Source organism: Meriones unguiculatus, chromosome 14 (genome assembly GCF_030254825.1).
Source record: "Meriones unguiculatus strain TT.TT164.6M chromosome 14, Bangor_MerUng_6.1, whole genome shotgun sequence".
NCBI classification, from domain to species: domain Eukaryota; kingdom Metazoa; phylum Chordata; class Mammalia; order Rodentia; family Muridae; genus Meriones; species Meriones unguiculatus.
This window is the reverse complement of record NC_083361.1, coordinates 21,052,235-21,078,921: the sequence shown is the minus strand read 5'-3', so window position 1 is coordinate 21,078,921 and position 26,687 is coordinate 21,052,235. Positions and strand designations below refer to the sequence as shown.

Sequence of the window (26,687 nt, the reverse complement as noted above, 5' to 3'; positions counted from 1 at the left end):
TACTCAGATAGGTGTGCCACAGGGGCAGAAGACAGTGGTGGAACCACTTCAGAAGAAAGGTCACATCTGACCTAAGGACTGTGAAAGGCTCCCCAGAGGGAGTGTCACTCATGCAGCAGTGAAGAGAAGGGGACAACTAAATGAGCTGCCGAGATTCCAAACTGTCTATTTCATGCCTTTGTTAGGATTTGAGCTTGATTTGAAAATCAGATGGGAAGGACCAGGGAGATGGCTCAGCTGTAAACGTTCTAGCTAGCCCCCAGTCCTGATGACCTGAGTTTAACCCACAGAAGCCATGTACAAAGAGCTGGGTGTGGCGGTGAGCACCCGTGACCCCAGAACTCCCACGGAGAGATGGGAGACAAAGGCAGTAGAATTTTCTGGAAGCTCGTGGACCACTAGAGCAAGCTGGGTGGCAACAGAATCAACAAGAGAGACCCTGCCATAAGGTGGAAGCCAAGAATGTTGAGGCATAAGAAAGTTGTTCTCTGGCTTTGATATGCACACACCTGCACTCACATACACACAATTAATACGTTACAAAAAGAGGAGAACCAGGAGGTCATGCTGACCCACAGTTCCATGTAGGGTGGCTTCCAGTTCAAGCTGTCCTCATTAAGCCTCCTTATTTATGTCATCCTTTCTCATTTCTCAGACAGAGATGGAGCAGGGAGAGAGGGGGAGAGGGGGCTTGCTGGGGAAGAAGTGGAAATAGTCCATCCGGTCAATGGCCTTGCAGCCATGTTGGAGGGGCTTTGTCATAAGGCAGTGGGGATTTGCAAAATGGTTTTGAGCATTAAGGGGCTTTGCTAAGTATAAAGCTTATTTGTTTCAAACCACAGGCATCTCTGAAGGGTGATGAGGAGTGTGTGTGTGTGTGTGTGTGTGTGTGTGTGTGTGTGTGTGTAACAGAGGCTCTGCCATGAATACCAACACAGCTGGTAAATACAGCCAGCCACTGGCACTTCCTCATCCACGTGATGTGAGAAGAGAGGTGGGGCTGTTGAAAAATAACCTCTTCCCACACAGCACATGCTTCCTTTCCTCCCTCCTTGGCTTAGCAGAGGAAGGATCTGAGGGATCTGGATGTTCAAGAACATCAGAAAATTCCCCAGCACACACGGCCCGGGCACGCGCCTCCAAGGCTGCCCTTCTCAGGATGTTCTGTTCCGCAGTGGGACCCATGTTCAGAAGCAGGGTCGAAGTGGTGTTGTCTGTGCTAGGAGACACGGACAGGCAGGGAACAGGCCATACCTAGAGGACAATGGCTAATTACCTGGGAACCTTGGGGAACAATTTTCTATGGTTGGAGAAATTGTTCGTTTTTTTATTTAAGTGGTGTGTATGTGTGTTTGTGCATGTGCGTGTGCATGCGTGGGTGCGTGTTTCCAGCCCAAGCTGAATGACATGTAGGTCAAGGAGGCATAATTATATTGAAATGGCTTTAGGTTGGGAGATTCTGAAAACCCACTTCTGTGCCCTGGGGGTGGTGGAGAGGAAGGGCCTTTGGACCTTCCTGAGATGAAATGATAAGCAGGCAGGAGATTGCTTCCTTGTAACTTTGGAGCGGTTTGTTTCTTTCTGGCTTCAGGGCCCAGCCTGCTTGCCAGAGAGGGAAGAAGCTGTATCTTTCTGGCTCAGCCGTGATGTTGTGCATGACGGGTTCAGCTCTAATCTGTATGGCTTAAATGAGGCTGGCTGTCCTGGAAGCTTGCTTTCCCTGGGTGGTATTAAAAGCTTATGGAACCTTTAAGATGGGGTGCTTGGTGGTCAGTGGTTAAGTCATGACTTTTTTTTTTTTTTATAAAGGTTTATTTATTCTCTATGTGTGCATGTGTGAGGGAGTGTACCATGGCATGGATGTGGAGATCAGAGGGCATCTCGTGAGAGTTAGTTCTCTCTCATCATCATGTGCCTTCCAGGGACTAAGTTCAGGTCTTCAAGCTGGGTGGAAAGTGCCTTATATACTGAGCTATTTCACTAGCTGATGCCTACTCTTTTGGGTAGACTGGTTCGGGTCTCGTAGGAGTTAGCTCGGATGAGAGTAAGTTTTATAGAGCAAGCCTGGCCTCTCTGACCTCATCTCTTCCCGCACTGCTTCTGAATGGACTTCCTTCTGCATCAGTGTTTGCCATTATGCTGTGACACAGCCAGGACACCCTGGCCAGATGTCACATAGTTGGTGCTATTTGAATTTTACAACCACCAGGGTCACAAGTAAAATCTAAAACTAAAATTTGAATCTAAAACTAATATTTGAATTTTACAGCCACCAGGGTCACAAGTAAAATCTAAAACTAAAATCTCTTTCCTCATACATCACCGGGCTTCGGATACTTTGTTATAGCAACAACAACCAGTTTAAGATAGTGACCCTGGAAAACCTAATGAAATTTTCGTCTGTTTCCTCCTATGAAAAATGGAACTGAAAACTGATTCTGTGTGAAATGGTGACTTTAAAGAGTTGGATGTAGATGGCAGGCATGGCTGGAATTTGGCCTCAGTTCAAGAATCCTTTTGGTTTTACTCTTGTCCACGGTATGGAGAAGCAAAGCTCTACAAACGAGCCATCCTCTCTCCAGCCTGTAGTCTTTGCCTGTGAACTCATCTCCTCCTTTAGTCCTTCCCGCACCCATCATCTGAATGACTCTTGCCTGTCCTTCATGAACCAGCTGGTTTACCCACCAGCAGTGACGGCCTGATATCCCCTAGTCTTGCCTATGACTGAGCAAACTGTCTTTTTTAACTCTGAGCAAAAATGCCACTTGCAAGACAGAGCACTAATTATCTATGGGAAGAGCAATTGCCCCCTCCCTAGGAATAAGAGACACAGTAAATAATCACTTCAGGAGAAGTAAAAACGAGGGCGGTGACAACAAATGATTCTATGCCCTTTCCTGCCACAAAGGAAGTGGTCATCATCAACCTCAGTAGCTTCTGGTAAGCAGTCTTTCACGACAAGCTAAAATGGAGGGCAGAGCTCTATACTCCATGATCCCTGTTGTGTCTCTCACTTCGCAGGTGGGGTGTTTTAGACCCTTCCTGTAATGGAGAGGATGTGGGCTAGGTTTAGTGACTGCCTCAAAGTCACTTCTTACAAAGTGGCAGAGCCTAAATTTGAACCCATGTCTTCCCCAACTGGGACAGGTCAGTTGCCATGATTCTTTAAGAAGGGACCATAGCTTTCCTCAATATCCACGCAGTCTGCAAGTCAAGAATTTTGCTCTCTGTTCTGCTGGGCTGCCCCTATCATGGGTACCATTATCAGCTCTTCACAATTTCAGGGGCCCTGCCCTTTCCTTTGCTTTCTGGTTCCCAGAATCAATAAAGACACTCTGGTCAAAACAGGAAAGAGTGGGTTTCTTTCCTGGTGGTGGAGTCATAAGTGCAAACTCACAGAAGTGTGAATGCGTGCTGTGTTTGCAGAACTGTAAGACTGCAGGCTTGGCTGCTGTGAGGACCGCAGGGGAATGAGGGATGAGGATTCAAGAGCCCAGTGTGATAACCTCGGTGAAATTGCTTTGCAAACTTCCAAGGTTGTTTTGGGGACTGTCGGAGATAACGCCCGTGAAGCAGTTTTGCAAACTGAAAGAGCGTTAGGCAAACGTTAATTATCAGGAGATATTTTGGAGGTAGCCTGATTGGTATGAGGGACGAGATAGCAGAAAATTAAAATAGCTGCTAATTTCTCTTGAATCCACATTCTCAAAAGCATTCATACATGAAAAACTCTAATTCCATTGCTCTCATCTCTTCCCATTCCCAGATAAATAGATTATAATAGATTTTAGAAGCTAATAAACATTCAGCCAGTTTCCTGGTTATTATTGATTTCGCAGCCAGGTTTAGTGACCTGGAGAAATATTTTGTTGCCTGCCCATAAGACCACATCCAGTTAATTCTTTACCGAAATACTTTTGCTCAGAGAGGGTTGTCTCTCTTCTTCGCTGTCCTGACACAGGAGCTCAGCCCTCTGTCCTTCTGTCTTGTTTAGGGACATGTGCTTAGTCTGTGCCATGACATCGTATGCACAGCAGTACTTGGTGACAAATATTCTTTCAGAATGTAACCTTGGAGACTAGATAACCCATATTCTTTATTCTATGTAGGGTTTGCTGTCCCCAAAGGCATTCTGTCTGTGTTTGGAGAAAACCTTAATTTATCCCCCCCCAATTCTAACAAAATACTATAGGTAAAACTAATTTACCTAATACATACTAATGTTTTTAATAAAGAATCCAAATTTGCATGCCAACTGCAGTCATAGGACGGAGAATTAAAGGTGGAAGGCACTAAAATTATAATAATTATTATTAATTGCAGAAAAGATAGTTATATTCTTCAAAACACAGAACGATCAACTGAAACGTTACACAAGGAATGAAAAAAAGTTGACCAAAGGCTAAATACATCAGTCACGACTGATCAGAAGGTATGATGGGAGGGTTCTGTGCACACATCCTAACCATTTTCTAGAGGGAAACTACAGTTTGAGCAGGGGTAGGGACCGTGCTTTCTTCCTATCTTGGTTGTATTTTGTTTCCTGGGTCTGCAGAGAGCTTGGCTGGTGGCCAAAATCATACAATGTCACTCACATCTTTCCTATTAGTTCCTGGATCTTACCATAGTGAAAAATGTGCTTCCAAGCCTATCAGCCCATGGGGACATTAAATACCACTCTCACTGTCACCTCTCTTAGGGAAAACATTTCTATTTTTTTTTCTTCTGGTTGCTGGAGAAACTCTTGCATATCTCAAGATAGGGATTCAACTTCCTATATCCATGTCTGAAGAGAGGGGTTATGGCTTTAATGAAACAACCATTGGTGATGTTGGAACCAAGATCTGTCTTTTTGGAAGCAATATTAACATGCACTCCTTGACCTCTTACTGAAAAAAAAAAAAAAAAAAGAACAAAGGCTACAGCATTTGGCAAGTAGATTGGGAGCATGACTTTGCCATAGTACAACTATGACCATGAACTATTCACACCCAACTTTGTGCTTCTGTTTTAATAATAGTTTCTAGAGCTGGAGAGATGGCTCAGTGGTTAAATGCACTTCTTGCTTTTGCAATGGACCCCAGTTCTGTTTCCAGAGCCCACATGGCAGCTGGAAACCCTCTGCAACTACAGTTTCACACGATCTGACACCCTCTTCTGGCCTCCATAGGACACCATACACACATGTGGTGCGCTTAGACACATGTGAAAACTCATTCACATAAAAACAAAAGTAAACCAATCTAAAAAAAAAAATAGAACAGGATCTACATCATGGATTTAGAAGGATTTGGTCAGTCAATTTATGTAAGATACTGAAAACAGAGCCCTGTGTAGGGTAGGCACTCAATTGACATTAGTTACTGTTATGATTAATCTTTATTGTCATGTGACAGGATGTAGAATCACCCAGAAACTGAGACACACTTCTGCAGAGTGTTGAGTCCAGAAAAGATTAATGAAGAGAAGACTCTACCATCCATTTGGTTATGGACCTGGGTAAGGCAAAGAGGGGAAAAGAAAGCCAGAGGATCAGAGCATTCCCTACTCTCTGCTTCTTGGTTCTACCATTTCCTATCATGAAGGGTGATACCTCTGAAGCCATGAGCCAAAATAAGCCCTTCCTTCACTTGTTTTTGTGAGCTCTTTTGTGACAGTGATGAAAGTTCCGGTTAATCAAGTCCAAATTGTGGCAAATGAGTTAGCTTAGTTACTATCGGTGAAGTTTTAGCAATCTTGCTGTGTTTCAGCTGTGAACACTGATGTTTGGAGAGCAAATGAATGTATGAGTTGCCACTGTTCTGGGTTGTGAGCTCATCCTGAAAATGTTCTCTAAAGTGAACCACTCTGCTGTATTGAAAGAATAAATGCTATGCTTTCTCAGAAAATTAAGAATAGCACTACCTCAAGACCCCACTATACCACTCCTGGGCATATACCCAAAGAATGCTCCACTATGCAACAAGGACATTTGCTCAACTATGTTCATAGAAGCTTTATTTGTAATAGCCAGAATTGGAAACAACCTAGATGTCCCTCAAATGAAGAATGGATAAAGAAATTATGGTACATTTATAGAATAGAATATTACTGAGCTGTTAAAAACAAGGAAATTATGAAATTTGCAGGCAAATAGATGGAACTAGGAAAGATCATTTTGAGTGAGGTAATCCAGACCTAGAAAGACACACATGGTATATACTAACTTATAAGTGGATATTAGCTATGTAATACAGTATGACCATACTACAATCCACAGACCTAAAGAAGCTAAGTAACAAGGAGGACCCTAGGAAGGATACTTAATTCTCTTAAGAATGGCAAATAGAATAGACAGGGAAAGCAGTTGAAGAGAGGGAACAGGATGGGAGCCTGCCATAGATGTCCTCTGAAAGACTCCATCCAACAGGGGATTGAAGCAGATGCTGAGATGGCTAAATTTTGGGTAGGGTGCAGGGAGTCTTATGGAAGAATGGGGTGTGTGTGGCTAGAAGGACCCAGAGGGAACAGGAACTCCACAAGGAGACCAACAGAGTCAACAAATCTGGGTCCAGAGTGTCCTGCAGAGACTAATGTACCAGCGAAGGACCATTCATGAAGAGGATATAGACCCCCTGTTCAGAGGTAGCCTATAGGCAGCTCAGTCTCCGTATGGGTTCCCTAGTAAAGGGAACAGGGGTTGTCTCTGACATGGACTCTGTTGTCTGCTCTGTGAAAGCTTCCCCCTGGTGGGACAGCCTTGCCAAGCCACAGAGGAAGAGGATGCCAGCAGTCCTGAGGAGATAGGCTGGTGTATCGTAGAGGAGGAAGGTTCTCCCTTTCTGAGGACTATGGAAGAGGAAGAAAGAGGGAGGGCAAAACCAGAGGAAATGAAGGAGGAAGCTACAATCCAGTGGTAAAGTGAATAAATTAAAAAAAAATTAAATAAAAGTTAAACTAAAAAAAGAAAACACCATACACAAAAGGTGATATAAAAGACAAAATGTGTGTAAATATTGACTCTTCCCCATAGTATAGTAACAGTTTGTCTGTTTGCTTTTTTTTTTTTCCTACTGGACAGGACATGTCTTATAAGTAAGGACAAAAGTCATTCTTCATTGTTTAGCCATGAATCTCATAAGAGAGCTGCTTAGCCTGTGTGTGATGATAAATGCCTTTGTGACCAGCATACACAGGGCATGGTGGGTCTCAGAAAGGAGGGGGTTGGGTTCCAGAGAACAGGCTGAATGCCTCTGTATCTTCTCATCCTCTCCCCAGCACTGGTACCAACCCACAACTGGTGCTGGCAAGGCACATCTTTGGCCTGTGGCAAAGAGATGAAGAGAGCTTCATCTCTTTAACAAGACTGTACCTTCCCCAAGAGCAAAAGCCTGGCTCTATTTGCCTCTGCAGCATCAGTACAGCTCATAGACAATTCACAAGGGAATGGACAGTGGAAACCCCCCCTAAAGGATTTACAAGGAAGGCTCTACATCAATGCCTTTGAAGGCTTCCACATGTTGTGGAAGGTTCAGCGGCTCTGGTTTCGAAGTCCTGGCATATAGCTGCAGTTTCAACTCCGCCTTCTAGAAGTAGCTTAGGGAAGCCACTTAACTACTTTGAGCTTCTGTTCCATAATAGATGAGTTCTTTGTAAGTTTTAATTCACTTTGCATATCAGTCAAGACTATATTAACGTTAGTGATTGTTATTGATGACTCTAAACATTAGGAAAAGCAATCTGGCATGGACTGATTGGCTCGAACATTGACCACGTGAGCTGGATTTAGAATTTGAGTCTTGACTGGTACCGAACCCCTTTATGAGTGACAAGGGAAACATAGGAAGGATCTGGATGAGGGAAGATATTTTTAGAAGAATTTTTATCATGATATGCTAGCTTAAGGGGCAAAGGAAGAGACTCAGCTTCCATTTTGTAACTTAGTAATGGACTGGAGAGGAGGAAACTCAACTGTGTGTCCTTGGTTTAAAAAAAAAATGATTTCAAGTAATTAAACCATCTACTTAGGGAGAGGGCAAAGGGAACATTAGGATATCCCTCAGTCTAGAAGGAAGACAAAGTTCCTCAGAATGTCTGCAAAGACCAGGATGCGAGGGTGAACCAAGACAGAGGTCAGTAGACACAGCATTTGTCTTGTCCCGTGCCCTGAATACCAACATTTGCAGCGGGCCCGTGGGCAAGCACAGAACATGAACTGTGATGGGCAAACTCATCTCACCTCACCTCTGCTGCCTGCTAGCTGGATGACCTTGGGGAGGTCACTTTCTTTTGCAATCTGCTTCCTTATCTGCTAAGTAGACATGATGGAAGTGCCAGGCGCTCAGGTATAGCTCTGAATATTAAGTGAGGCAGCGTGGAGCAAAATGGCTAGCAGATATTAAGTTCTCAGTGGATGCTGCTGCTGCTGCTGCTGCTGCTGCTGCTGCTGCTGTTGTTGACGATGATGATGGTTATGGTGAAGATAGTGATTTAAAAAAGACACAATTACAATGTCTCAAGTTTCTTAAAAGCTGGTATGGAGATTACACTTCTAAAATTTGGAAGGCAATATCTGATCTGCCTTTCGGTATATCTCCCTACTCATTTACCCACCTGTCCACTCATAAACCCATCTGTACATCCACCTATCTCCAACTATCTATCCATCCATCCATCCATCCATCCATCCATCCATCCATCCATTTATCCGTCCATCCATCCAATACTTTCTAACCCGTAACTATGAGCCAAGGAAGACAGGGAATTTGGAATTTGAATGTAAGATATGTCTACTCTCAAGGACTCCTAGTCTAATTTAGCATCTTTTTGACATTCCCAGGCAAAGACAAACCCCTCTTATTTTGAGTCTCCACAGGAATTTAAACCCTTACTTCCCAGCACCCTCACCCCTGTTGTGGAACAAGTCACCTATTGTCATGGTTTTTGGTTTGCGTTTTGGTCTTACTAGCATGTGAGTTTTTAAGGGCAAAGAACACACATCATGCTCTTTGTCTCTCCTTCCTTTGTTTACTTCTCTGACTGGAAGTTGGATCTCATAAAACTGAGCTCAGTTCTTGGTGATGCAGCCTGAACAGCCCAGTTAGGGAGCTGATAGGTGCGTGGCTTAAGAAAGGAAGTCTTCTATTTGTTAAGTGTCTTTTGTGCAGATTGTCTCATGACCGCCCTCAGACTGATGGGCATTCTTCCTATTTTACAGATAATGACATAGGAATTTATAGATGTTAATTACACACAGACAGGAAGTCTAGTTGGAACTCAAATCCAGATATTATAGCTTCCATTTTTTTTTTCCAAGAAACCCATTTAGGATGGCTGAAGAAGTGGGGTAAGGTCAAATTGTGAGGACATAAATGTGTGTGCGTATGTGTGTGTGTTTACATGTGATGTGTATAGCTCATGTAGACAAATGGGAGGCAGGTATGAAAATGGCCTATATAAATTTATTTAGAGGCAAAATGAGGGGAAAACACCATGCATTAAAAATAAAACCCTCTGGGTGTTGGGAGGCAATGAGGAGAGGTACGGCAAAGTGCATAGCATAGCCTCCTCTCAACGCGGTTATCAGCCTTGGCTCTTAGTTCTTAGGGATGTTTTGGGAAGATTAATCAGGAGAAACACAGATCTTTCTGAAGACTGTGTCCTGCTGTAAAGTTGGGCTAAGCTGGCCTTGAGCTTCATCTCTTTAACTTGACTGTACCTTCCCCAAGAGCCTTGAGCTCACAATCCTCTCTGAAATGCAGCCATACTTGCATTTACAACTATGGATTGGCATGCCTGTTACTTAAGGGAAGGTGCTGCTATTGAAGGAAGCTTAGGCAGGATTTCCTACCTTCTAGAATGGATGTTCTGGTTGCAGATGGGTGGAGGGTGAGGGTTGAGGCTGGTTCAGACATCTTCAAGAAAGGAAGTGAGGCCCCCTACACATATGTAGCAGATAATGTTTTTCATGTGGGTCTTCAACAATTGGAGCCGGGGATGTCTCTGACTCTGTTAGCTGTCTTCGGATCCCTTTCCCCTAGATGAGCTACCTTGGCTGGTCTCAGTGGGAGAGTATGCACTCAGTCCTGGTGTGACTTGATGTGTCAAGGTGGGTTGGTACCCATGGTTGGCCTCCCCTTTCCTAAGAAGTACAGAAAGGGGGAATGAGGCCAGGGGGTGTGAGGGAGGAGAGAAGGGGGGCCTACGATCAGGCTGTAAATACATACACACATATATAAATGAAAAAAAAAAACCCAAAAGAAGTGAGGGTGACTAAGGAGAGTGGGAGCCTGCATGCATCTGACTAACATTTTGAGGGGGCATTATCTCAAAGGACAACTTTCTATGGCCAGGTCTATGCTAGGAAGACCCAAGAACCAACCAGCCCTGCCCTTTCTGGAGCTACATCTGTTCACACAAGATGTTCTTGGAATGTCTACCTCAGTTTTGGGGTAGAAATTCCTTGCCAGATTTTGTATCATCAGAGCTGAATGCAGTCATGGTGACAATGTCCCTCTGCCTGGCTGGCCAGAACTCCAGTCCCATTCATTTGTCAAATGACAGTGCTGAAGGTGACCTTCTCCATCCTGTTCACCTCTGTCAGGTGACAAGACAGCTTCAAAGCAGGCTCTGCCTTTGTCTCTGCTTCTGATGCTTGCCACCCACAGTCTGATCATAAGCAGGACTTATCCACAGTCACAGTCAAGATGTCAACTCTCCCTGGTGCCATGAGAGCCCCCAAGAGCCAGGCAGAAATGTCCTTGAGGTCTGAGGACATCATGGACTTGCTGATCCTTCGTGGCTGTCCCTGTCTTCCCTTGAGCCTGCAGCTGATGATGAATGGGGCAGAGTTAGGATGTGAGAGGCTGGCCATGATATGACCTCTGACTTTCACTCCTGCTGAATGCCAGTGGCTGTACTGTGAAGGCTGTGCACAGTTCCCTCTCTCCCACCAGTGCCCTTGAGGTCCCTTTTACTGCAAAGAGGGTCTCCATCCTCTTTTCTGTCTTTCCCCTACCACCAAATAGCTACTGAGAGCTTTGGATGACAAGTTAGAGCACATCTCCTCCTCTAAAGACTGTGTCTTCTAGCAAGGCTCACAGTGGCAGCCAGATCGCTCGTTGTGCAAAGCACCTTTGTAAGACAGCACATCCTGACCTCTGATCACCTTTTCTCACTCAGTGTGATCCAGCCACACTGGTCTTTGGTGCTGGCTCGCTCACATCTCTGGGCTTCCACCCTGTCTGCTTCTTCCTCCTGCCATGTCCTCTCCTGTGCTCCGCGCAGCGAGCTCCTTCTCGGTATTCAGACTTCACTCGGACATCACCCTCTCTTGGAACTATACTGTGTAGCTCCCTGCCACCTTTCCCTGCGACATGATTGTCAAAGTGCACATCGGTACCTCAGGTGGTTTCGCTTATGCATTTGCTTACTGGCATGCCATCTGTCTCTCAAGTAGTATGGAGAAGGGCAGGGGCCTCCCAGAATTCTTCAGTATTCCTAGTATATAGCACATGCCTGGTATATGAAAGGTCCTGAACAGGGAAGACGTGATATGGGAGCATATTCTGTGAGGGTTAGCAGTGGTTCTCAACCTATGGAAACCCCTTTGGGGGCCAAATGACCCTTTCACAGGGGTCACCTATCAGAGACCCTACAGAGCAGATATTTACATTATGATTCGTAACAGTAGCAAAATTACAGTTATGAAGTAGCAACAAAAAGGATTTTATGGTTAGAGGGGCGTCCCCAAAACACAAGGAACTGTATTAAGAGGTCACAGCATTAGACAGGTTGAGAACCACTGTTTTAGGGAATGCTCAGCCTTGTCCTGCCTGTGGCCTTGTTCCCTCTGGCACCTGCAAGTGCTATATCAATCCATACATTTTAGGGAAGCCACTTTATTTCTTCACAGAAGCACAGTGGGCCGAGGGCGTGTCTGACGAGCACGCTGAAGAGCTGAAATGTGGAGGTGAGGCTGTGAATGCTAAAAGTAGAGAGATGGAGCCAGGCTAGTCACAGTCCATTCTATGTCTTTGGCAGTGGCGTTTGTGTGTACACGTATGCATGTGCACATGTCTCTGTGAGTGCCAGTGTGTCTCTGCGTGGTGAATCCATATGTGCGTGCACATGCTTTGCGTGGGCCTATATGTGTTTTCTCTGTGTGTTTGTGTGCCTGGCTAGAGTCCCTTGTTTGGAATGATGGGGCTGATAGCTTGCTTTGCACTTAGCTGAAATGATAAGACATGTCTGTAGCAGAAAAGCAATTCCCCAAGCTCTGCTGACTGCCAAGCATTCTGGCAAACAAGGGGGAGAGGAGTCGCTGTTGGATACATTGGTTTATACATTGGGAAATGGCTTGTCCCAGCTCAGAGCAATTCACCTGGGTTTTGTAAGGGGTTGGCTTCCTGTGTCACTTTTCTTGCACTGACTCCCCTGTCATTCTAGACACTCTGGCCTTCTTTCCGTCCTGATTTATTTACATCAGTCCCTTCCTGCAAGAGACCTGGTCCAACTTCTTTGCTTTGTCTTCTCCCCTTCCACTCTTTCGCCATCACCTCCTCTCCTCTCTTCCTCTCTCTTCTTCCCTCTCCCTTTTTCCCCTTCACCTCCCTTCTCCTGTCCCTTGGTCTTCTTCTCCTTTTCTTTCCTTTTGTTTGCCTTTCCTTACTTTTCTTCCTTTCCCTTCTCTGTCATTCTAATTTGAAATGTTTCTTCTGGAGGGGAGCTTTCCTTGGCCTCTTGGTCTGGGTCAAGTTTTCCAGTGATAAAGTCTCACAAGTATCCTGGCATTTGCACAGCTGAATGTTTACAGTTGAGTGGCTTTCTGATATCTTGTGGTGTGGTGGTGGTGTGTGTGTGTGTGTGTGTGTGTGTGTGTGCTCATGCACATTAGCTTGGTCAGCTTGGTAGCATGTAAATGTCACAAAGAAAGGAATGAGTCTTTGGCGGCTTGTCATGCAGCTAACACTGTGCCCAGTACCTGACAATGTTGGGGACTTGGGTGGATTATGGGCAGGTTAAAAAAAAATGAACCAGGGAAGCAGATCAAGTGTGTAGCAAAGTCACATCCCCGCCCCCCCAGGGCAAAAATGAAAGAACACGTAAGAAAAGTCCTTAATTTCTTTGTAAGGTATTTCAGCTTATTGTAACCTTCATTCATAGGACGCCAGGCCACTCTGAGTCCAGACTATAGAAAGCGAAGGTGCTTGGTCATCCCCACAGTGATGCTCCCCTTCTTTAATTCCATGGAGGATCCACCCTGTGCTCCACCTTCTAAGCATTTTGGGGGTGTGTGCAGGTGTTGGGGATGGTATAAGTGTTGATGGTAGAGAGTCATTTCTTGGGCTATAATGACCAAAGCACACATGGGTGTGTTAGGTCCACCCATGTCTGGCTGGGGAGCTGGTTTGGTCTGTTAGTGTCAGGTTTTCCATTTAGAGTATTTGTTAGAGTTTAGTCATGATTCTACTGCGGGGGAATGAATGTCTGTGCCCTCCAACATTGTAAGTGGGCCTTTTCTTCCAGGTGGGATGTTTAGATAGTGGCAGGTGCCCTGGGGAGGTGAGGCAGGATCAGCATCTTTACAAGAGGACCACAGCGCACTCCGCCTCTCCTGCCTTGGAGGATCCGACAGGAAGCTGGCAGTCTGCAGCATGCACAGAGCCCTCACCAGAGCCAGAACATGCTGGCTCCATGTGTGGCCTTGTGCTTTTAGCCTCCAGAACAGCGAGACGTAAACTTCTGGTACCACAAGCCATGACAGTAGTGTTCTGTTACAGCAACCCCACCTGTGAAATGCCCAGGGACTTTATGATTTTTTTTTGCATTTAAAACTCGGTTTCACCTATCCTATTGTTTATTTTGCATTTTGTTTAAAAATGACTTGTCTTTTTTTTCTTAAATTTATGAGTTTTAGAGACAAAGAGAGAGAGAGAGAAAGAAAGAGCGAGCGAGCGAGAGAGAGAGAGAGAGAGAGAGAGAGAGAGAGAGACTGATTTTTTTTCTAGTTCAGGCTGATATGGAACTTTCTGTGTAGATCAGGCTGGCCTCAAACTCCTGATAATCTGCCCACCTTGGCTCCCCCAGGGCTGAGATGGCAGGAGTAAGCCATTATGCTTAGCTCCTAAATTTTATATATCAATGCGCTCCAATGTGAATGTAATATGAATCATATATGCAGTTAAATTTTACTAGCTACAATAAAAAACAAAGGGAAACAAAAGTTTAACATCATATATTAACCAAACACACACCCAACGCATGTAATTCCTATGAGTTATTGAGATATTTAACTTTTCCCCCGGAGCTAAGTTTGCAGAACCCAGAGTGTAGTTCACAGTTGCATCTCTTTGTGTGTGCTGAGTTTTTCGTGACCTCTACTTAGAGGTCATAAAACAGAGCCGAATGAATAAATTCATACCCGAGTTGTCCCAACCAGACAGTTATTTCCTAATAACTGAACGATCAGATTTTAATTGCAAATTAATCGAAACGAAATGAAAAATTCAGCGTCTCACTCGTCTGATGTCGAGTGCTCTATAGCCTTGCATGGCTTGTGTCACTGTATCAGACAGCATGGAACCACGACTCACAAGCCAGTCTCCTTGCGGTAAAGACAAGGTAGGCTTAAAAACAAACACAGGGCCTGGGTGTGGCTCAGCGGTACCACACTCGCCTAGTGAGTGCAAGGCTCTGGGTGTGATTCCTAGTGCTGGGGAAAAATATAACAGAACAAGACATTAAATTCAAGTCAGATGCTGCTGCCAGCGAAGGTGCTGGGCCCAGAAGATTTAGCACATCCTGAGAAGGACACACTATGCCAAGCCGAGATATTCCTTTGATGGAATCAGGAAGTTTAAGAGAAGAGACAGATGCTGCACACAAGTACTATTAAAAGCCATTCTAGACGCCAACCAGACGAAAGTCCGGTGCGACGTGGTCACTGCACACTGGCTCCCGTCTCCCTTTGCTCTGATCACGTGCCTGTACCCAGACATCAATAGCCGCTGACTGAGGAAAGGATCAGAAGAGCTGAGTTCCGCTGAAGACCCTACCAGTTCCGGCCCTGTGGCTTCAGGGTTGGCCTTGACTCTTCATTTTGTAAAGTGCGAGTGTTTGGGCTCAGCAAGGACGGAACCAAACACAAATCCAAACCACCTGGAAGCCATGACTTACAGACACTATGCCCCGTGCCAGCCCTGAATGATATTACCTCATCCATGCCCTAAGCCCTGAGCAAAAGGCATTGTACCTATTCTATGGGTTGGGCATGGAGGCCACTTGCCAGAGTCCTGTTAACATGAAGCCATGAGGTTGTTATGTGAATCCAGGACTGGGGTCGCTTCTGCCCACATCCTATTTCTCCGTGTTGGCAGGTTTGAGGGATTATTCTCTTTTCCCCAAATGCTGTATCTGCGTTCCAAGACCCGTCAACATGTAGTTTGTCGTATATCTTGGAGAAGTTTCTTCTAGCTTATGCTAATTCCCTGGATCAGGAAGTTGGCATGCCTTTGTTCATTCCAAAACTCTTCGGGTCTCCTGAATTATTCCTCCCTTTCTCTGTCTAGCTAGGTGTTTTGTTTTCTGTTAGGATCCACCCTGGGAATTCTTGATGCTTCTTGCAGCATCCCAAGGCTGTAAGTCAGCAGGGCTAATGGGCTACAGCAAGCCTGCAGTTACATCTTTTTGGTTTGGCTCAGGAGGTATTGGCTCACAAGATTTGTTTGTTTGTTTGTTTGTTTTAAATTTTGGAGTTAGTTGCCAACATTGAAACATTGTCTGTTCCATATAAATATGGATCTCTAGGTTTTGGAATAATTTGCCAACACTGAGTCGTTGACCAGAAAGTCAAGTGGCAGAGGACTTTCTGACACCCAGTCCAGGCCTTCCTTGTGGTCCCCTCCACTTGAGTCTCACTTGCCATCTTGGTATGTATGTGTGTGTGTATGATCATTTTCTCATGATAAAGCTAGGTAGTGGCACACAGGGGCTGCTCTGCCATTTCTAGGTTTGTGAATTTGGGTAGGTGACCCAAAATTCTCACTTGAGAATGATTGGTGGTTGATGCTCAAAGACTCATCATACAACAAGTTCACACATAACAAGTGCTTTCATGAATTCCTGGCACACAGTAGGTATGATGTAAGACCCAGTGATTATTAAGAGCAAGCATAATGGTTTGGGATTTTGCTACTTTTATCTGTCACTGGGGGTAAATGAGAGAGATTAACCATCTCCTGTTTCAGTAGAACAGCAGGGAAGCACAATTCCTTGGATAAGCGAATCATTACTTAAAACCGGACCACTCTGTCCACAGATGATCTGACCGCCTCCTTGTAGGTATTTAAATTAATGGCACCTGCACCCCACTCCTCGCCCAGGATTGTGGGCTCTGGTGGGTTGGCTTCCTCTTTCAGGTGTTGCCTATGCTTTTCAGGTCCACCTGGAAGTTTTCTGGTGGGACCTTTTCTTTTCAGGACCCTCCATTCTTTTCCCAGGCAACCAAATGTGGTACTTGCTCCAGTACTATTTCTGAAAGTTGTCTAGAAAGCCAGACAAGCTTTTTTTAGGAAGGCCCATTGCTTAGGCTTATGAAGGGATTTACGGCTAACTCATGGGATTACTCTTCTTTGGCTTGCTAGGGCACTTTTTTTTTTCATCACTATTGTGAGTAGAAGCCTGTATTTATGGGAAAGACCCATGTACAAAGTGTGGTTATAGGACATAGACATGGCTTGAATGTGTGGACATATTAGACAATGAAACAATGTCAGTTATTTATGGATCTCCTACTCTGTGTGAGGAACTGTGAGAAGCCTTTGTGTGTTTTATTTCTAATCATCGTATCAACAATATAAGACCCAGAGGTCAATAACATCAAATCTTGCTCCACGTGCGAGCAAACATGCCAAGAATGGAACTAAGCATTTTCACAATTTAATTTATCTTAAAAATAGCCCTTTGGAACTGGCACTGTTAATATCCTTCTCGAGGCCAAGGATGCGGAGGCTTGGGGAAGTAACAGATGATTAAGTAGAGGAGCCAGGACTGGAATTCAGGTAGTAAGATATCAGAAACCATTGCTTAACTGATGGCCTTGGTACCCCACTGTTGAGGATGATAGCACTCAGGAGCAGAGAGGTAAAGTATTGTACTTGAGACCACAATAGAAACAGGATGCAGATCCACATCCAGTTTTTTATGCAATGTGCTTTACATTCAACCTTGAAGAGTAGAACCTAGAAGAAGTGATGCTTACAGGAACTATAGGAGGGTAAAGGCCTAGAAAGCAATTGTTCTGGCCTCCGTCTCAAGGCCGTGATGGGCAGCTTCCAGTAGAGCTGTACCATGAGTTTGTGATTCTATAAACTTGCATTGGTATATTCCCACTAAGGGTTATGTCTCCAGCTAGAGCTCAGGAAGAAACTGCTATTCTTGTGGCTCCGACGACCCCTCTCTAAAGTCATACAGTGGGTTACTGCCAGAGGAGCCTGGAATTCAGAATTCCAAATCTAGTGCTCTTTGTCTGGCTCATACATGAGGGGTCCTGAGGTCAAATGGGCCTGAGTACGGCACAGACAGGATACCCGCTAAGTTAGGGGTTGCAGAGCTATTTAAAATCAATGTGCATGCTTTTATGGCAGGAAGCAGATCAGGTGAATTTGGACGCAAGGTTACAAGGGAATGCTATACAGCTGTATAAAGGGTTGACAAGTTTCATGCCTCCTGCTGGGAATGACTGACACAGTAAATGAAAAAGAAAAGGTAAATCACCTTGTGATGTTCTCATTTCAGGCAGAGTCAGGGATGGAGAGTCATTTGTATTTGGTTAATGCACTAATATATCCTGAAGAGATCATAAGAAATGAAGGCACAGTAGCAGTGATCACCTGCGGGATGAGGTATTAATGATTGGCGAATGGGAGAAAGTGATCAAAGGGAGGCACTTCAGCCTGGGCCGTTTCCTAATTTGACGGTTTCAAGCTGCACTGTATGGATGCCATTATCTGTTTCAAGGGGACCCACTATCGTTCAGCTCCTGGAATGATCATTTAAATCCTTTGAGGGAACTTGGAATTCTATTGAGGTTACTTTTTCACTTTTAAGATTTGAATTATTCATTGCTGGTAGATAGAGGTAACAGTAGGCCTTTACATATTAATCTCGTATTCTCAAATCCACTGGAGCTACTGGTTAGCTCCTAGGAGCTTTTCAATGACATCTCTTAAGTTTTCTATGAAGGCTATTCTAGCAACATAAAGAGAAAGGATCGAACTTATTAATTTCTGGATACCTTTGTTTTCTGTTCTTGCCTGACTTACCCCAACTTCCAGTACAGTAAGAAACACACTTCTTCCTGCCAGGCTCCAGAAAATGGGATTAGGGGAGCACCCAGCCTTCAGCCCCCGAGAGTGGTAGGAGTCCTGAGTTATTTGTGGATTTTCCATATTAAAGAAATTCTCTTTATCATTTGTTGGATGAGTTTTGACTACAAGCGGATTTTAACTATTGTGAAACACTGTTTTCTTATCTGTTAAGATGGGTCACTTGGATTTTGTCTTCCAGTTTGTTAACATTATTGTCAAATGCTTAATAAATTTGGCATCCCCAGATAAGCCTGAGTTCTAGATGAGTTATCCTCCTTAGCTGCTGATGGAGTGACTTGGTCATTACTGTTTAGCGATTTATAGTCTTATTTTCTTTTAATGTCCGTCTTATTTTGACGATAGGGTAAAGCTGGTGTCACCTTTCCCCACATTTCAAATGATGACAACATTTCAGAGGGCTTACAGTGCTCCAGGGGCTGTCCTGTGCTTGACTCAATCTTCACAACAGCCCTACAGCATACGGACTGTTACGACCGCTGCTCCATTTTAAAGGTGGGGAAACAGGAGCACGGGGTAGTCAGTGCCTCGTGCTCGTAGTCACACAGGGCATAAACCTTCAAGCCAGAACATAGACATCCAGAGGTTCAGCCTTCACATTTCTACTCTTAGCTTGTTTGCCACAACTTTCTCTAATCAAAGCTCTTTGTGGATGTAAGAAAACTGATCTGCAGAGTTCAAGGCAGTCACTGGGCTACTCAGTACCTTTACCTTTAGTTAATAACCATGGTAACGACGGGGTGCCAGGCTCCCTTCCTCCCTACCCAGCCATGAGAGGCAGATCTCATCACTCTTGCTAGGGAGCTGTGGCAGCATTCCTTCCTGTAGGGTAGGGTGCCATTTCAAGCTATCATCTCCATTTTGACTTTGCTTTCCTTCATGTCTGGGGCACCTTTCAGAAAGCAAAATTTAAAAAAAAAATATTTCAAATCCCTGTTTAATTTTGCACTGTTCCTTTCTTATCAGGGTAGCTCACCCATCACCCCCTTGCTGTCTTTCCCAAGGCATTCAAGTTCATAGCTCCCTCCCTCATCTGGCATTCCTTTTATACTGCTTTGTCCCCACTAAGCCAATCAGCACTAGCTTTGCCTACTTCGCTCCTGTGTCTTGAGGAATAAGAAACATCTTCCTCCCTTGAAAGGGAGGGGGAGAGAAACAGATGGGGTCTTACGAAGGGCAGAGGTACCGATGTCTTTAGCACTGGGGGACCAAGATTAGTTAAATCAGTTTCCCAAAAGAGGGAAGAAAAAGCATGCAATACAACAGAGAGGGCAGGTGCATTTATCTGGTTTGAAGCTATGACTGTAAGGCAGATGTAACACTTCGTCTCCGTTTACTCAGCCATAAAATGGGTTCAGGTGCATCTGTGGGTCATAGGTAGGTAATGGAGATGAAGTAGCAGAGTGTGAGAGAAAAGTTCTAGTGTGGAGAAGGTACTGAGTAAAATGTGTTTGTCTTAGACCAGGCACTATTCTGAATGTTTTGTGGGGTGAGGATTTGCTATGCTCCCTAATCTGACCTTCAAATTCTCATCTCAAAAAAGCCTCCTGCCTTGGTCTTCTGAGTAGCTGAGGCCATAGGTATGACTTGAGCTATTTTTATATGGAGTATCTTAATTAATAGCTGCTACTTGGGGAGGTAATCACACTTGACTTCTAACCCATTTTACTGGTGGGGAAAACTGTGGAACTGACAAGCTTTCAATTCCTAGGTGGCTAACTCTGCCCATAATTCATATGGGAATTCCTGGACTTGTGCCAGGCCTGTTGCACTGCCCCACACAAGCAATTACTTGAAATAAGGGGCTGGATCACAGGGCCTTTTTTCAAGCTCCTTCTGCCGACTTAGGGCTTGTATGTGGCCAGAGACACCTGCCACTTCCCTGTAATTACTGGATCCCTCTTGGCAAATATCCAGGCGTTCCCCATCGGTCTCTCCATTTCCACTCACATCTCTAACAGCACTGGGTGGGGGGTGGGGGGTGGGGGTGGGGCTTGGAAAACTTGGAGTGAGTTCACTGCTGGGAATAGTGATTCAATTAAAATCTCAGTTTTCAACAATATGAGCAAGGCCCGTGGCCCGTTACATCACACCCACATAGCTGTGTCTCTCCATCAGCAGTGGTGAAGAGACTAATTGAAGGTGACCATGGTTTGAGCAGGAGACCACCAGGGTGAACTTGCACGGCTAACGTGCAGGGCTAAGTGCCCTCCTCGTTCCCTAATCACATTGAGCAGCCCCTTTTCCTGACCCCTCCTCCATGGGATGACAATTATAACTGCAGCCACACAGTGCCGATCAGTGTGTGTGACGACCACAGAGCTGCACACTTAACTGCTTTCGCACCTTCAACCAAGCTGTCACTTGTTGCTACCACCCTAGGGAAAGCCACTCTCGTGATGCCCACTTTACAGAGCTACCACATGGCTGTGGCTGGATCCTCAGTTTGCATTGTTATTCGCTGGGATATGCTTGCTTCCCCGCGTGGCTTTAAAGCAGTGGCTCTCAACCTTTCTAATGCTGGGACCCTTTAATACTTTAATAATCCTGATGTTGCAGTGACCCAACCATAAAATTATTCTTGTTGCCGCTTCATAACTGTGATTTTTGCTTTTGTTATGAATCGTGATGTAAATATCTGTGTCTTCTGATGCTCTTAGGTGACCCCTGTGAAAGGCCATTCGACCCAGGAAAGCTGAGAACCCCAGGATGAGAATTGCTGCTTCCAAAGAATGGCAAGGACTCTGCCTTTGAGCCAGCCTCCCAGGTTGCTAATAAAGTTGCTTTCAGCCCACAGTTTTGGATAAGACTTGTCTCCCTTTCACTCTTTTACAAGAAGCTTGATTCTTCCACACCCAGCTGCTGCCTCTAAAATCAGAACCCTCCATGTGTGAGCTCCCTGAATGCAGGGACTGCCTCTGAAGACCTTTTGGAGCCCTTTGGCACATCCTTAGTATTTGCACACAGTAGGTGGTCAAAACAGTTAGCTAAGTCTACAAATACATCCGCACCATCTAAGTTCAAATCTCAACCCTCTCTCTTAAGCTTGTAAGCCGTGGGCTAAACTTCTGCTCAGCGCAGCGCCTGGCATACAGCGGGTGCTGAAGCTGTGAGTGAGAAAGACTGTAGCCATTCGGTTAGACTGGGAAGGTTCAAGACACTTTGACTTTAGGTCATTGACAGTCAGTCTGAGCGTTCCCCCTTCTCCTAACCCTGGGTCTTGTTTTGGATTCTTAGAGGTCGCTCTCCTCCTCGTCTTTACCGCTCTGTCCCTTAGAATTCATAGAGAAAATGCCCGAGAGAGTGGGCAGCACAAGCAGTAGGGGAGATGAAGAGCTCAGGATGGGGAGTTAGCCGCACTCCGATGAGGAGGTGCTGAGGCAGAGAGAGGCTCTGGTCCTTCTTCAATTCAGCAAGCATCACACATAACCAGCCTCTCAAAAACTGATTTTCCCAATCGAGAGCTCTGGGGACAGGCTTTGGAGGGCAGGAGGGGGAGGTGCAGCCTGGATGGAAATCAATTTCAGCTCCAGGTAATTACAGGAGCGCCCTACCTGGCAGGCTGCAGAGAGGTGGAACCCCTCTCCTGGAGAGGACTTCTCTCCACACAGGGGGACAGAGGAAAACCCATGTTAGGAAACTTGTGCTTGCCTGTGCTGGCCAAATTTGGGAGTGGAAACCATTTTTTTCCAGGGGCTCTGGATTCCCTCAATGTTTGAGAAAGGGTGAGCTTTCAGATGTCGGAAGACCGAAACCTAGCTTCTCAGGATCCCAGGATGCTCAAGTCCTCAGAGCACAGATGACAAGTGGTGGAGGCTGAGTCTAGCTCGGACAGGGATGTTTCTCTTTCTGAGCCTTTTTGTCTCTAGCCCTGTCTTCCTCCTGCTGGTGCCTCCAGGAATGCCCATGACATTGGGTGGATGGCAGGATTATCCAAAGACCCCAAACTGAAGCCCCCCACCCACCCACCCACTGGGAAGTGTTCTTCCTGGTCCCAAGTGCTCTCCCTCATAGCCCAGGCAGACACCCCTCCTCCTCTCGCTGCTCATCTCTCTTTAGGAATTCACTTCAAGGCTCAGCTCCACTTTCCAGAGGACGCTAAGATGTGGGACCAGCCAGCCGCTCGTCTGCAGCCCTGGGAGCTGCCCAGGTACCAGAGGACTGGGGTCAACCTGGAGGCAAAACTAGAGGAGGCAGACATCAACTCAAGGAGACTGCCACCCCTGAGGTGCCAGGGCGCATCTCTGCACAGCTGCCTCGTACATCCCAGACCCAGAGGCAGCCCTTGACGCTTCTCAGTCTTTGGGAGCCACTCTCTCCCTCAGGGCTGATAGGGGATAGCAAGGGCTCATCTCATTGTCACTTGGATCAGAGTGGCCATCACCAAGGTCTTGGCTTTACGCAGAGTAGGTTAGGAGGGGAGGTTCAGAGCGACAGGGTAACAGAAGTGTTCTTGCTGAAGTGACAGTGTGGAGGCAAAACCCAGAGAGAAGCCTTCCCCAGGCTTTCTGCCCAGAAGCTGCAGTCAAGTCTCACGCAGCCCTCCCGGGACCCCTCAGAAACGCGCCCCCCTAGACACACACACACACACACACACACACACACACACACACCCCACTGGCGCGCTTTGGAGTGGATGTACACCCACAAGTCACAATGCCCCAGCGCCACACAAGCACCGTCCCCGCCAACCCACCAGACGTCCCCTCCATCCTGATCTGGAAACCTCCACAGTTGCCATCAAGGTTTAAACTTTGTTATTTTTCCGAGAGGGGCTCCAGGGCACTTCCCAAGGAGGTGTCTGGGACCCCGGAGGTTCTGGACAGGCTGGTTCTGCAACTTGGGGCCCCTGGCTTCCCTCCCTCTTCCCCCACACCCCTCACCTGGTAACCCAAGGCACAGCAAGAAGCTGTAGTAGACCACCGGCACGAAGCCCAAGCTGCAAGCCGAGCTGTTGGAGGCGAGGTGGGCGTGCGTGTGCTCCATGAGCGCGCCCCTAGCCGGGCCGGGCTCGGCACAGCTGCCAAGAGGCTGGGGACCAGGCAGCAGGCTGGGGCGGGACCGTCTCACCGCGGGACCGGCTTCCACCACCGGGCCGGTGTCCTCGGCGGCGGCTGGGCACCTGTCCTCCTGGATCAGCAGCTCCGCTCTTCGGCAGGGCGCAGGGGACGCGGGAGGGGCACCTCCCTCCAGGACCGCTCAGCTCCCGCCTCAGAAACCCGGCCGGGACGCCGCTCCCTGCAGCCAATCAGCAGCTGCCTGGATGCTGTGTGTGTGTGTGTGTGTGTGTGTGTGTGTGTGTGTCCACGCGCCGCGCGTACACGCGCAACGGGCTGGGGGGGGATTGGGTGGGACGTTAACCGAATCCGGTCCCAGCAGCCTTTTCTGGCTCTGGTTTCTGGAGGAAAAGACCGGGTTCACTTGGGAACCCCGGAGGAAGACCTGGTCGGAGAACGGGCTGTCCCGTGGGAGGGAGGGGCGTGGCGTGGGTACCACCCGCTTCTCCCTCAGCGGCTTCTTTCTCCCCTCCAGCATGTCCTCAGTTTTTCTTCTGACTCTCCCCCCCCCCCCCCAGCTACCTCTCAACGCTCCCCGCCAATGTGAGTCCATCTTCAAGTAGAGGATTCTACATCCTGGGGATGGGGGATGGGTTCGCGACTGTTTGAGCCCAGGGAATGTTGAAAGGTTTTATATATTTATTTATTTTCCTTCCTGTATCTGAGGGCGGAGCTTATGGGTCTGAACGAAGGGTGCGAACATCTTTGCGCGTGCCACCGGGTCGGCGATGCTGTCCCTGAACTTGGATGGAATGCAGGTTGGCTCAGAAGAAGCCCTCCACGCACAGCCCTCAGCCTGGGATAAGGCTGTTGCCGCCACCGAGACACACTGAGACACACTCACCCACGAGCACACAAAGGCACACAATGCCCCAGCCATGCGGGTGCCCTCGCACACTCGTGCACGCGGAGGCTCCCATCTTCCACACCTAGCTAGGCTGGTGAAAACACGCAGACACCCTCATCAATATGCACGAGCGCGCAGCGGGCTCAGGCGGAGCCTGGACCGAGTACACAAACGCGCGTAGGGGGCTGGGTGGGCTCGGGTGTTTGAAGGTTGTGTGAAGGAGAGTGTGAGCAGAGCAGGTGGTATTCCTGCAGTGAAGGGGCGCCCCCTTTGCAGGAGAGGCAGGCGGAGCGCTCCGAGAGCTTCTTCGCTTGTCAAGGGTACCCAAGAATCTGCCAGGGAGAGACGTCTACCCCGGCTCAAGTCAAGTGTGTGTGTGTGTGTGTGTGTGTGTGTGTGTGTGTGTGTGTGTGTGTCAGAGGCACTGCAGGAGCACAGAGGCCAGGCTTTCCAGGAGCAAGCTGAAACAGATGCAAGAGAGGGGCATGTCACCAGGCTCCAGGCTGTTGGAGAGCCCACCCCTTTAAAGAGCCCCCTAACATCTGCTCCTGAGAAGAGGAACGGGCTGAGCTGCTTCTGCCTCTCCAGCAAGAGCCCACTGTCCCCATCTCTATTAGGGGCTCTCAGGGGCAGTGAGGGGAGGAGAGGACGGCGGGAGAACTAAAATTGTAAAGGGATCTGCTGGCTTCATCTGGGTGTGTGGTGTACAGGCACCCAGCCCCCTAAAAGGACAGGTTATTACACTGTAGCCCGGTCTGATATTTCAAGCTCCATTAGATACTTAAAAAAATTATTGTGACCTCTCTTGCTGTCTAACTTTTTGCTTTATTTTTTCTTTTCGATTGACGCACGTCATCAGGCACATTTCTGCAGGGTATAATGGGATATCTGGATTCCTGTATTTGATGTGCAATGACCAAATCAGTGTTAACTAGCATGCCTGTCACCTTAAGCACATGTTATTTCTTTTGGGGGAAGCACACACACAATCTTCTCTTCAGGCTAGGATGTAGCTTGATTGGCATAGTGCTTACGTACTGAACATGAGGCTCTGGCTTGGACCACCAACTGGCACATAAGACCTGGCCCTGTGGTTCAAGTCTATCGTCCCAGTACCTGGGAAGTGAGGTTAGGAGGATCACAAACACAAAGGCATCCTTGGCTACAAAGACTCCGCTCTTCTTTCCTATGGTGATTTTGAATGTGACCATCCTTCCTGTAAAAATCTAAAAGAAAACAAAGCAAACCCCTAAGATGCTAAATAAAGCAGCCCCTAACTGCTATAAAAGCTCAACACATAATTGCTGTAAACCTATAGACGGGGTTGGCCTGCAGGTGGCGCTGCATTAAGATGGGAAACTGGGGGTACATGGCTTGGCAAAGCCTCCAGTCTCCTCCGAGATCTGCCTACACTGTGAATAGTGAGTGGCTAAAGCCCCAGAGCTTTTGCATAGGCAAGCTGTGTGGCTTGCCTTCTCACCATGTCTCTGCTCCCTTGTATGTCTGCTTCTCGCTGATTATCTATCCTATTTAAGATCGACATCGCAATTATCCTTCACCCCAAATCTTGCCCTCCCTGTGTCCTCCTCCCTGAAGGAGGACCGTCATCCCATCATATAGGATCTGGCTTGTCTTGTTTCTTGTCTCACTCCCCCCTGGGAAGGTCAAGGCCTTTAGTCTGTGAGGTTCTGATGCATCCCAGCTTTACACAGCACCCGCACATTGCAGAGTCAAAACTCATGGGAAGAGTGAAATCTGCAACACCCACTAGCTGAGGCTGCAGAGAAGGAGTTTATCTTTGTCTTTGCAGTGTGGTCAGTGCTGGATTTGGGGACATAGCCTCAGACTGAGCATGCAATGATCATATTTGCTGAGACACTTCCAAACTGGTTCAAATTCCAAGGCCCATTAATAGAGAACCTTTATAGAACCTGCCTGGGCTGAGGAACTGCGCTCCATTGGGGGATATTGAAGGACCCAAATGTATACCATCTGTGAAATGGGATGAAGAAAAGAAGGAATTCTGTTGTCCTCTAGATACTGAGCAGGGAGAACAGGAGTGTGGTGGAAGGAGGGTAGATGCAAGCCCAGAAGGGGAGTTACTGTCCATTACCAGCTGGCTGGTTTGAATCTGTTTCTTGGAAAATGTGTTTTTGCATAGGAATGTGTTTTAGGGTTTGTGTCTGGCTTGATTTGCTCTGGCTGGTTTTGGATGTTCTTGGTCTTAGGGAAGAGGTATGGTGGAGTCACGCAGTCTACTTGAGTTGAATGTGGGGAGTACATCTATAACCCCAGCACCGGAGAGGCTGAGGTAGAAGAATCATGGGTTGGAGGTCTGCCTGGCTTATGTAGTTAGGCCCTGTCCCTTAAAAAACAAAGAAACAAGCAAAAAACCCCATGAAGGTAGAATTTTGCTCC

The 26,687-nt window shown here is 46.8% G+C and overlaps 1 protein-coding gene across 1 annotated transcript in view; it reads right to left on the bottom strand.

Moving 5' to 3' along the window:
• The window catches only part of Gpr139 (G protein-coupled receptor 139), a 45,071-nt gene extending 21,192 nt beyond the window's left edge, over positions 1 to 23,879 (bottom strand). Inside the window, exon 1 of the mRNA XM_021648791.2 lies at positions 23,249 to 23,879. Within this exon, the coding sequence (XP_021504466.1) occupies positions 23,249 to 23,351 (103 nt within the window). The 5' untranslated portion in view covers positions 23,352 to 23,879. The remainder of the gene's footprint in view (positions 1 to 23,248) is intronic.
• Between the last annotated feature and the right edge of the window lie 2,808 nt (positions 23,880 to 26,687).